This window comes from Xenopus tropicalis, chromosome 9, assembly GCF_000004195.4.
Source record: "Xenopus tropicalis strain Nigerian chromosome 9, UCB_Xtro_10.0, whole genome shotgun sequence".
Taxonomy (NCBI): domain Eukaryota; kingdom Metazoa; phylum Chordata; class Amphibia; order Anura; family Pipidae; genus Xenopus; species Xenopus tropicalis.
In genome coordinates, this window is record NC_030685.2 from 70712042 (window position 1) to 70724173 (window position 12132).

General features: G+C 41.4%; 1 protein-coding gene across 5 annotated transcripts in view; it reads left to right on the plus strand.

Moving 5' to 3' along the window:
• Positions 1 to 12132, plus strand: part of cobll1 (cordon-bleu WH2 repeat protein like 1) — a 94386-nt gene that overhangs the window by 43864 nt on the left and 38390 nt on the right. Inside the window, exon 1 of one of the 5 annotated variants that reach the window (XM_031892770.1) lies at positions 1167 to 1250. The exons of 3 other annotated variants lie outside the window; for them this stretch is intronic. In XM_031892770.1, coding sequence (XP_031748630.1) covers positions 1225 to 1250 — 26 coding nt within the window. In that variant the 5' untranslated portion in view covers positions 1167 to 1224. Of the gene's footprint in view, positions 1 to 1166; positions 1251 to 1827; positions 1909 to 12132 lie in introns of those variants that run through there. One more of the 5 variants, XM_031892769.1, reaches the window with a different exon arrangement.

A 12132-nucleotide genomic window follows, 5' to 3' on the forward strand; every position in this document is an offset into this window, starting at 1 on the left:
AAGGAAAGTCTCCCATAGGGCTCAATGGCACTCTGCAGCTCCAACCCGGCCCAAGGAAAGTCTCCCATAGGGCTCAATGGCACTCTGCAGCTCCAACCGGGCCCAAGGAAAGTCTCCCATAGGGCTCAATGGCACTCTGCAGCTCACACCCAGCCCAAGGAAAGTCTCCCATAGGGCTCAATGGCACTCTGCAGCTCCAACCCAGCCCAAGGAAAGTCTACCATAGGGCTCAATGGCAGTCTGCAGCTCCAACCTGGCCCAAGGAAAGTCTCCCATAGGGCTCAATGGCACTCTGCAGCTCCAACCCGGCCCAAGGAAAGTCTCCCATAGGGCTCAATGGCACTCTGCAGCTCCAACCTGGCCCGAGGATAAGTCAAGATACTGAAGCTTGAATGAATTCTGAAACTTTCGTAGTCGTTGCGACACATACGATTTTGTCGACCAAACTGACGCAAAGCACAAAAAGTTGCGAAATTTAGCGAAAATATCATAGAATTAACGCAAAGTACTATAAGTTTGAAAAAATACAAATTTTTTGCATTCCTACTCATTCGGACTTTGATAAATCTGCTCGTATGTGTTTTATATTCTGCACTGTGTGTTATCTGGCAACAGGCAATACTACTTGGCCCAGTATCCTGCTGCCCCTCTGTGCCCCACATGTTCAGCCCCAGCAACCCACCCAATCAGTCACACAGGCAAATCCCCATTGCTAGGGTTGCTGCCATGCCAGTATTTTACTGACCTAGCCACTAAATTACTAGCCATGGTGGTTTTGTCATAGACACGTCCCTGTCCATGACAAAAAGTGGCAACCCTACCCCCTGCTGCCACTTACTACCTCTAGATCAGGCCCTGGTTGACTGGATTATCTTAAAGATTATATGGAACTGCTTGATGTATTATTGTCACCTCTCACATGGAAAACCAGAAATATATAAAATACTGTATACTCAATGTCTGATTAGCAGCTGGTTTAGATGGCTACTAGCCTAGCCAACCAATCAGCAAGTAGCATTTACAGGGCAGTTGTTCTTATTGGTTGCAATGGGTTATTAGGCCTGGGCAAACTCTGTGCCTTAATGCCCTGTATTTTTTTTTTTTTTGTTCCTCTGGTCATGTGACCTGCCTCCAAAATGATCACATGACCATAGCCCAAACCTGCAAACCATGTAAAAGGAAGACAAGGGAGCAGATCTGTGGGGTAGTTCTAAAGGCTTCAAAATGAATATACTCCTCTGCTGTAACCGGTGCGTCCCAAAGTGTCCGTGGCTGTCAGGTCTGATGTTACACTTGATATATTTTGATACAAGTTTAAAAAAAAAAAAAAAAAAAAATACAGTGTTAATTAATAATATTTGCATATGCTTAGAAGTCAGTGGTGTCTGCAGCATGAATTTCTATTGGTTACCAAGGACCATGAAATGACATTTAGAATAATATATATACATATGACAATATGTTTGATTAGCAGTCATTTCATGGTCATTGGTAACCAGTAGAAATGCATGCTGCAGACAGCACTGACTTCTAAGTAGCCAGGTAGAATGCATGTAAACAGAGTACTAATCAGCCCCACAAGACAATGAATATGACTCCTGTATTATTAAAGGTTTGAGGGGTGATCCTAGTATTATTGATATTTATGGTCGTTGCTATGGGAAAAAGGAATGTATGCACTGCAGAGCAGTCTATTGCCATGTCTGACAGCAGCACAGCAAGTGAAATAAAGCTGCTTAATAACCTGAGCAGCAAGTAAGAAAGATTAGCCCCAGCTAGCTGATATATAAATAGTGCTGTTAACCAAAGGCATTTAATAAGAAGGTGGAGCCTTTAATTCACAGGGAAAACCAAACGGCCAGTTTTTGCCTTAATGAAGAGGAAATTGATGAATTTATTATGTTGGCGGTAAGATCACTGCTTTGTATTCAATTCAGCATAATGGTGTGAAATCTTGTTTATTTCTGTCTTGCTTTGGTATTCAGGGGACAGGCAAGGCAGCTCGTAGTCTTTTTTTTTTGTCTTTTGTCAGGGGCTTCTGGGAGTTGTAGTACAACATCTAGAGGGGTTGTTCAGTTGCTCTTAATAATGAGACCCTTCCTTTAAAAAAAATGCAGGGTTCAGGGCTTTAAAGTTTGGCATTAGGGATTCTTACCTAAGCGTCCCAGCTGAAAGGAATTTGCAGGCGATGCAATCAGGTGATTTGGGTTATATTTCAACCTCAGCGGAAGGACTGCGGGTTGGACTTTTCTGTAACTGCTTCCCATTAGGTATTATGGCTGATGGCAAATTCAGGGAAGCAGGTATGACCTTCCTTTTCAATCTATTTTAGGAGCAGTGACAGGTGATTTTGCACAGTTTTGGTCTCTGCAATAAATGGTTAAAAACACCCCATAGACCTTAATACTGGTTTACTTTTCCTTTACAGTTATCCATCTAAAGGTCCCAGCTAAAAATACCCTGAAACAACTGAAGTTTTAGAAGACGCCCCTTTATAAACAATTGGCTTTTCCTAAAACAATCAGGGAGCAGCCTGGTTAGTGCTGTGTTATTCAGCCTGTGTTACACTGGGCAAGGGTGGTCTCTGGGGGACGCCGTGCCTTTAATGTGCTGTCAGACTCTTTCTGTACCATTTCCTTCTGTTGTTCATTGTGGAAAATCAGCCTAAAATAAAAGCTTGGCTAATGATTTCTAATTCTGCATTGTTGCTGATAAACCTCACCCCCGGCTCTGGTAGATTTCTTGTTTTTTTTTTTAAATATTAAGCTCTTATTTTGTTGTGCCAGAAGTATTTTCTAAGGACTAATGTAAGTGAGATACTTTATGAAGAAAGTACACTAATGGCACAGGAGCTGATATACTGTAAAACATGAATTTACTAATGTTTGGGGCCATCAGAAGTCTCGGGGTAAACTGGTGTGGGAAGCTGAGAGTTGTAGTTCTGGAACAGCTGGTGGGTTGTATATTGAATATCTTTGCTCTGCGATTGCCATCTCACTTTTTTCCTGTCATGCAGAGGCAAGGGGTTTTAGGTTTGCTGCTGCAGACTACACCGGTTTATGAACGTAAGTCTGTAGCAAATCAGCTGTTCAGCCTGTGGATAATAGGGCTTATTTATGATTCAGCAGCAAGTTTGGTCACGCAAAACATTTGCACACATTCATGTTATTCATTAAACGTACTTACATACCACACCAGGCCCCACTGTGTCCATTATACTGCTCCTGCTGAATCTGATGCTAGTGCTCCTATTAATACATGACAACCCTGGAGATACCGGCTTCCTGAATGGGATGGTAATTACAGGGTTCCCACAGCGGGCTGGTTCAATAGGCAAAACAGACTTGCGCCCAAACAGTCGCACGCAAATGTCATTTTCATGCCAGTGCCGGAAGTGACAAAATCCCAAATCCAAAAAACGCCACAACATTCCCATTTCTACAACATGCACAAGAAATGGAGTTCATTTTGTGTCACTGAGTGGCTGCAATTACACTGGAATTAACTCTACAATGGCGATTTGCCTCCATAATTGCACTTTTCCCCTCTGCATTACCGGCCGCAAATTCTCTTTCACATGTGTGTTTCTCTTTTAAGTGGTAAGTTTACTGTTTCCCATACATCAGAACGGCTTCCCATTTAGATTATGTTGAATTCCAACATCAGTGGGATGCTGACAATTTTAGTTAAAGGGAAACTGCACCCAAAAATGTTTTTGCATAATGAAAGAACATGCAGTTCTAAAAAACTTTCCAATATACATTGAATAATGGGGTGCTTCAATTAGCAGCTCTACAGTGTGGAATTTCAGCAGCTATCTGGTTGCCAAGGTCCAGTTTACCCTAGCAACCAGGCATTGAGACTGGAAAACGAATAGGAGAGGGACTAAATAGAAAGGGCAGTAAAACAGAGTAACAATAAAATAGTTGCCTTACGGAGTAAAGGTAGCCATACGCAGGCAGATTTAAGCTGCTGTTTCGAGTCCTTTTAGACCAGGGGTCCCCAAACTTTTTTGCACCAAGGACCGGTTGCTATGTGTAAAATTTTTCCACGGAACGGGGGGGGGTTGCTTATTTGTGCCCTTAGTTGTGCAACGCTTTGTGCTCCATTGGTAAGCCCGCCCAGTGCCAAGCTGTCCACGGCCCAGGCCCAGTGACTGGGGACCCCTGCTTTAGACCAATTCGGCAGCTTATCTGCCCATGTATAGTGCCTCCCTGATCGATACCTGCCCAAAAATCAGCCAGGTGTTGATAGGGCCATTTTGATTTTCCCATCTGAAAGGGAACCATATTGGCCCATTGGTGCCGTCCTCGGTCCGACAGCGCCTGTGCCTACCATACATGTTGAGATCCACACACCAGACAAGTGTATGGCCACCTTTAATTGTTTTTTTGCTGCCAGGGTCAGTGACCCCAATTTGAAAGCTGGACAGAGGTAGTAGAAGGTAAATAATTTAAACTATATAAAAAAAAAAAAAAAAGACCAAATGAAAAATTGTTATGAATTGGACCTTCTGTTACATACTAAAAGTTAATCAAAAGGTAAACAAGCCTTTTAAGACATTAAAACAATGGTTTTTAAAATAATTTGTAAATAGAAAAGAGTGTTTATACTCTCTTCTTTCCTGGTTGTGCAACAATGTAGCCAGCTGTTTAACAGACCTGGGGAAGGAATGACCTCTGCTACATTGCTTCAAGAGTCTGAACCAGAGAGCAGCAATTATATTTACAAATAACTTTAAAACCACTGAACATTTCTATTGGATGTATATTGGAATGACGGTTAGAATGACATTAGCAGTTGATGGGGTAGCGGATTGGAAGGGGTGCAAGTTAACCCCCTGCTGTATTCTCTGGTTGGGGATGTGGGTATCGCAGCATGGAATGGGTTACAGTATTCAGCAATGGAGTGTGTTATCATGCGATTGCATGTGATGGTGGGGAAAGACTGCCGGGATCAGTCAGAAGATAAGATGCATGTGATTCTTATAAAGCTTCGCCGTGGAAGTGTCACTGATGGCTTTACAGCTTTACTCACTGAATCCTCCGACGGTTGCGGGGGTAATAAAAAGTAGACCTGTATGTCAGCAGTACATTGTGAGCTTGTAAAAAAGCCGGCGCGGATTACAGGAAGGCAAAAGCAGAACCTCTCCGCAGGGCCGACTGCCAAGTTGACCTCGCCAGGGGAAAATAACCCTTCCTGAACCCGAAACTGGCAGGCGGAATTCCCTGGATCAAGCGCTGTAAGGAAGTGAAGTCACAATCGGGATTTCATTCAAGGATCCATCAGCACCAACTTTAATTACTGGATGTGAGATGGACGTCTTTGTGGCTTTTATCTTTTAGTGGCAGTTTTATGCACTCTTCATCTGATCATGTGTGTGTACAGGATTTTAACTTGTTGGGTCCAGTGCTGATCCAGGATCACTAAGACCTTGTTACAATTGGCAGGGCAGGGTGCAAAAGTGCAAAATACAGGGCACTTTATACCCTGCCCCATGATTAGTGCCCGTAGGTTAAGGTTTTTGGTCTCCAGAATCCCCTGCACATTACTTATGAATACAGCACTGCCTGCTAGTGGTCTGGGGGCATGCTATCCAGACAGCCAATGAGCAATGGAGCCCTGTACTTACCAATGGGATCTGTGACCCAGTCATAAGGCTGATGTCAGACGTGGGGTAGGGCGTATATTTTCAGCAAGTGGAAAATTGCTTGCTGAAAATAGCGCCTTACGCTTCCTACCTGTGCCTTCACCCAAATAAATGAGATACGCTCGGGTACAGGCACATGTAGGCGATATACACATAAAAACGCGAGAGAATGCAAAGTCTACGCCAGTCTACGCTACACCACGTCTGACATCAGCCTAAAAAGCCGTATAATGAAAGTAATTTTTTTATTAACATATCCATACATATTATAAAAGCATTTAAAAATCCCAGCTGTCAGTCATATATTATATATTATTATATAGAGGTGGGACATTGAATTACTTCCACTTTTTATTGAGCAGTCACTTTTCCTCTCCCTTTTCACTATGTAATTGTGTAGCCAGGACATCAGGTCCCCCCATTCCGGCACATTTTGGGGTACAAAGCTTTCATTCTGGTGCATAAACAAGATTTTAGGATACAAAGCTTCCTTTCTAACAAAATGGTGCCTTCCTGCTTGCTGTGGCTGTGAATTACAAAACTGAAGGACGCTAGATTTAAATAATTTATATAGTTTAAGTGAAGCTTATTTTTCTTGACAAACACAATACAAAACAAGTTGGAATTTTTTTCCTAGGGTGACAGGTCCCCTTTAATGCCCTGATTATCTGGTCACTTGTGTTTCTGTGCCATCTGATCGATGACCACTAAAACACGGAAAACCTTATTTGCAAACAGCGGGGCAAGAGTACCTGGCTCTTTGCCCCATGTTTTTCCACTTGGCACCCTGCCCCATTCTTAGTGCCCTTAGGTGAAGGTGTTTGCCCTCCAGAATGAAACACAATGATCTTTAGATTCCTCGTGAATACAGTGCTCCCTGCAGGTGGATTCCTCCAAGCTTGCATGGATTTCAAACAGCCAATGAGGAGCAAAGGGCAATGGAAACCTGTATTTATCACTTGTCTATGGCAGGTGTTAAATACAGGGCTTCTTTTGCACCCCCAGCGCTGCATGTGTGTAATTGAGCACTAAGGGGTGTGCTTTTTCTGCCCCTTTAGCCCTGGAGAGCTTTAACAATTGAGACCTGTAGCCTCCTACGTCTGCACCTACTGACAATAGCCATACACACATCATAAACAAGAAAATATAGCTGGCATGATTTGTTCTTCAAGGCGGCTGCCGTAGGTTTCCGTTATACACAAGCTAGCGTTCTGCCTGCAGTTACAAAGCACGTCATTCATACAGTGTTCTCTCCGCATAGTAAGTCATTCATTCACTGCTACCACACTGGCCTGCTGTCCAAAAAAAAATATGTATATATATAAAATATGCAAGAGACTCTAAATGTCTGGGTCTTTTATGCACAAAAAGCGCTTATTAAGCATCCAGTATTTTGTTCATATAAACATTTTTATATGCCATGGAAGGTCATGTTTGGCCGAGCATAAAGTTGGCTTCTTAATAACTGTATTTAATATTTTTTATAGAAGAGCCAGGGAGCACAGAGCCAATAATTGCTGGTATTGTACCCAATTTCTTTAGGCACCTGGGCATTTGCTTGCTATATTCGGTCCCCGTTCAGTCTTCTCAGTACCTTTTAAACAGATGCTTTTGTAGTTAAAAGAGCAATAACAATAAAATAGAAATTAGTTTTTATATGAAAGTGCTTGTTAAAATAGTTGCAGTGATTTTTGGAATAGCACGTGGCATTTTATAGCAGGATGCAAATAGGAATATTGCTTGGCTTGTCTCTTTACAGGCTACAGGTGGAAAGCCTGGGCGTATGGCTGGGGGACTGGACTCCCTCAAGTGCTCCCAATACTGACAGCATTTTTCAGTTTAAAAGGAAAATATTCCCCTCCCCCTAGTTATACACAGACATAAATTCAATTGAGAGGAAAACATAATACTTGACAAACCATTTCCCCATCCCCTCAGGCTCACAGTGTCATTCAACTCCTCCCCACCTTATTCCATTGTGAAATCCCTCTGCTTTCTACAGAGGGTGGTGCACAGATCCTCTGGAAAGCAGATAGACATCATGTCCCACAATTGATGACTTCACAGTGGAACAAGGTGAGGGAGGGGTTGCATGACTGTGTGAGCCTAAGGGGGTTTGGCAAATTGTTTGTCATGGTTTCTTTCCAATCTGTGGAATTGGGTATGCCTGTGTAAAAAAAAAAAAAAAAAATTATATAATGTAATATATTTGGCACAGAACTGCTAGTTCAGATCAATTTCCTTATTTAATCTGTGTAATAATTATATAAGGAATTGGCTCACTCGTAGATAATTCTTTTCTTTTACCCTTACATTGGATGGAATGGTGTCCCAGAGATGCACTGCTACAGTAAGGTAGGAATTGTTGGGAATTGAATAGTTGTATTGCTTAGGAAGTACATTCTTGGATAACTAAACAGACTTGTGAAGCTTCAGGATGAAAGGGAAAATAAGAGACTGAACTACATGCTGCCTGTGGAGTTGATTTAAAGTTATAAACTGTACAAATGCATTTACCCATAGAAACCAATCAGATTTTTTTTGTATTTTCTTTTTGTATTTTATTTTACTGTTTTAGTCAGTACCTTCCCAGAGGCTATTATCCCACTGCTACTATAGGCACCATCTCTCCCTACTATACCTGCTATCCCAGAGCCACAGTCCCTTCCCAGAGGCTATTATCCCCCCACTGCTACTATAGACACCATCTCTCCCTACTATACCTGCGATCCCTCAGCCACAGTCCTTTCCCAGAGGCTATTATCCCCCCACTGCTACTATAGGTACCATCTCTCCCTACTATACCTGCTATCCCACAGCCCCAGTCCCTTCCCAGAGGCTATTATCCCACTGCTACTATAGGCACCATCTCTCCCTACTATACCTGCTATCCCACAGCCACAGTCCCTTCCCAGAGGCTATTATCCCCCCACTGCTACTATAGGCACCATCTCTCCCTACTATACCTGCTATCCCACAGCCCCAGTCCCTTCCCAGAGGCTATTATCCCACTGCTACTATAGGCACCATCTCTCCCTACTATACCTGCTATCCCTCAGCCACAGTCCCTTTCCAGATGCTATGAAACCCATGCTATTACTCTGATAGCATTGCTGCCACATTTAATATGTAGTGCAGTACTGAGCTCTCACATGCTCTTTATGGCCCAATTATGAATGGCCAAGGACAGTTGCGCTTGCTTTGAAGAATTATTTTGAGTTAAGGTATTCACTCTTAACTCAGCTACAGGTATATGGGCTTTGGTAGCAGCACTGCCAACTGAACCGGTTGAGCCTAATATTTAAGCTCTAACCCTTAAGCCTTTTTATTTAAAGTATTTCAAGAAACTTTTTATCGATTGGAACGTGCCTGTGCTAATTAGAGGATACAGTGATAGATTTGTGCTTAGGGTCTGACATCTGGGGTTTTTTTCTGTAAATTTCCTCAGAATAAAGTTTCTGCTGGTATTTAGCTGCTTTTGTGCAGTTTAAGGCTAAAAATATTTATATTTACATGCTGAAGCTTCTCCAAAAATGTATTGCTGTGGGCCAAAGTGAGATGAATTTAGAGACAGTTTTAACTGCCACGTTCTGTCATGTAATATATAAATATATATATGTTTATAGGTATAAGTGAGCATCTTCCCTCAGCCCCCTCCGGCTCTCCTGTCGGCATTCTCTAAAAAAAAATATAGTGTATCCGCTATCCAGTTTTGCAGGAGCAGGCCAAGATTGTTATTGCCATTTATCAGGCATGCTTCAGGAAATTAATAAATGATTGGAGTTTGTGTCTAGAAGTGGAGCTGCTTTAAAATTGACCATACACATGACACTTAAAAAATGTATGCTGCTGTTGACCACCCAGCTAGGGGCTGCCATTGCAGTGGCAATGTGCAAGGGGATGTGCCAGTTGGCAAGGTGAATAGGAAATGGCACAAAAGGGGGCCCTATACACACTACAGGGCAGCAGACTTAACTCCTATTGGCTATGTCTCCTGTCAGTCTGTGATTTGTGATATGCTGGCCCTGTTTGCCTATATGCCATTGCAAGGGAGAAATAAACCAATGACCTTTCAATTTATGCAACTGGTTAGAGTGCAGAAGCAACCAATGAATTGGTCCCATAGGAGAAAGTAAGGGCAAAGCCTGGGAGTGGTGATGTAAGAATATAGGAAGTTTTCAGTGTGTCAGGTTTAAAATAGGCCACTCCCATCCCTTCAGAAAACTGATGAGAGAGACCGAAGAAGGACTGATTTAACAGGTATAAAAAGTAGCTTTTACAATGGCCTTTTTTACTTTTTTTGGAAAATGGATTTTCTGACATGCTGAGAGCATTGTTGGTTTAATAAGATTTGGACATTGAAGGTGAACAACCCCTTTAAGTCTTAGCTAGTTAGTTGAATGACTTCCAGTGAATTTGTGGAAATCCCTGTGTTCCCATATACCCATCGATGGTGTTCATTAGTTGTTCCGGCTTTCAGTTTTGGCACAGCAAATGTCAGTGGTAATTACACTAGGGCCATACGCACGACATTAACTAGTTTGGTAGGTTTTCAGATGAGCAGATTTAGGTCTGATTTGGCCACCAATGCACTGGGCCAAACCATCGGTTCATTGACCCTGGAGCCAATAATCAGATTATATTTATTTTTCCGATTTTATGAAGACACGTCTGACAAAGCAAAGAAGCGGTCATCAAACAACAGAGTCTTGTGGGAGTCATAAGTTTTATTGTCCTGTGTATGGTCAGCTTTTGATAGAAAAACATGATTGTTACATTTGGCTGGAAACCAAATCGTATAAAAAGATTAGCCCATGTGTGGCTAGCTAATTAGTGGAACAGTTAGAGAAACTGTCCAAAAACGACAGCCTTTTTTTAGTTTATTATTCTAAAACAGAAAAGGAAATGATATAGAATTGAAAATAATTGACAATAGAAATATAAAATAATCCCTCATGCTAACTAATGGCTCGCGGCCTGGCCTCCATCACGGAAGCTGCTATCAATGAAGTGTTTTACATTTTTTAGAATTGGAAGTAATTGGGATCTGACTATAGAAGAAAGTGGTATTATTTGCAGTCTTGTTATAATGCAGAGTAAGAGCTGTTTAAACATCTGTGCTCGACGTGTGCCAGGAGGCCATATGTTTTGTGTCAAAGTATCCTAAAATTTCACTTTCCTGCTTGATAAAACTTTATTTTTTTTTTTATAACTCTGGTGATTAAACTTTTGAAACAATTAGCTTGTACTTCCCAGGGGAAGAGAAAATTGTACAGGTATGGGATCCGTTATTCAGAAAGCTTCAAATTACGGGAAGGCCATCTCCCATAGACTCCATGTTAATCAAATATTTTTTTCTCGATACTATTAAAGCGGTGCCTTGTACCTGATGGTAACTAAGGTGCATGAATTCATGTTGGTAGCAATACAATCCTATTGGTTTTATTGGTCCCAAGCATTCTGGACAGGTATAGGACCAGTTATCCAGAATGCTCGGGGCCAAGGGTATTCCGGATAAGGGGCCTTTCCGTAATTTGGCTCTCCATACCTTAATTATACTAAAGAATTAATAAAACATTAATTAAACCCAATAGGATTGTTTTGCATCCAATAAGGATTATTTATATCTTAGTTGGGATCAAGTACAAATTACTGTTTTTTTATTACTACAGAGAAAAAGGAAACCAGTTTTAAAATTCGGAATTATTTAATTTAAATAGAGTCTATGGGAGGTGGGCTTTCTGTAATTTGGAACTTTCTGGATTACTGGTTTCTGAATAAGGGATCCCATACCTGTACTGGTTTTACATATGAAAGATTCTTTACTCTGAACCATTGCTTTGATACCTCCGTGAAGAGATTTAAGGGTATGTAACCTCAAAAAATAAAAACATATTGCATGGTGAATGAAAATGCTGTTCGAGGCAACATTCCAATATACGGAAATAAGTTTTCGCTCATTTTTAAAGGGGAACTCCAGCCAAATGCAATAAACTGGAAACAGTGTGCACTCATTCTTCATATAATAGTAGTCCTTTGTTTAACAGTTAAAAACATTAGATATTTTAGTAGGGTACGAAAGCATTTCAGGTATAAACTCCTTAATCATAGGCTGGAACTCCACCCAAACACAACTTAAACTTTTTGAAAATAAAACATAATTTTAAGCAATATACGGCAATTAAAAATAATATGCAGCCTTTTCATGATTTTTAATGTAATAATATGGTTTGGAACAGTTCCCTAAGCCTGGCCCCCTTTTTTCCTGCTGATCTGGCTGACTACTTTGAGACTCAAATAAAATGTAACAGTAGTCGCCTGCCCTCAGCCTGCATCCTCTAATTCCCACAATTCCCATGTGATTTCAATAAGGAAAGGAACATCACAGTGCAATGCATTGTGGGTTATATAGTTCCTGCAGGCTGTCTGTAAGCTGTGGAGAAGTTGTAACAATAAGTAATATCAGCGTTTTAGTCCCTCCT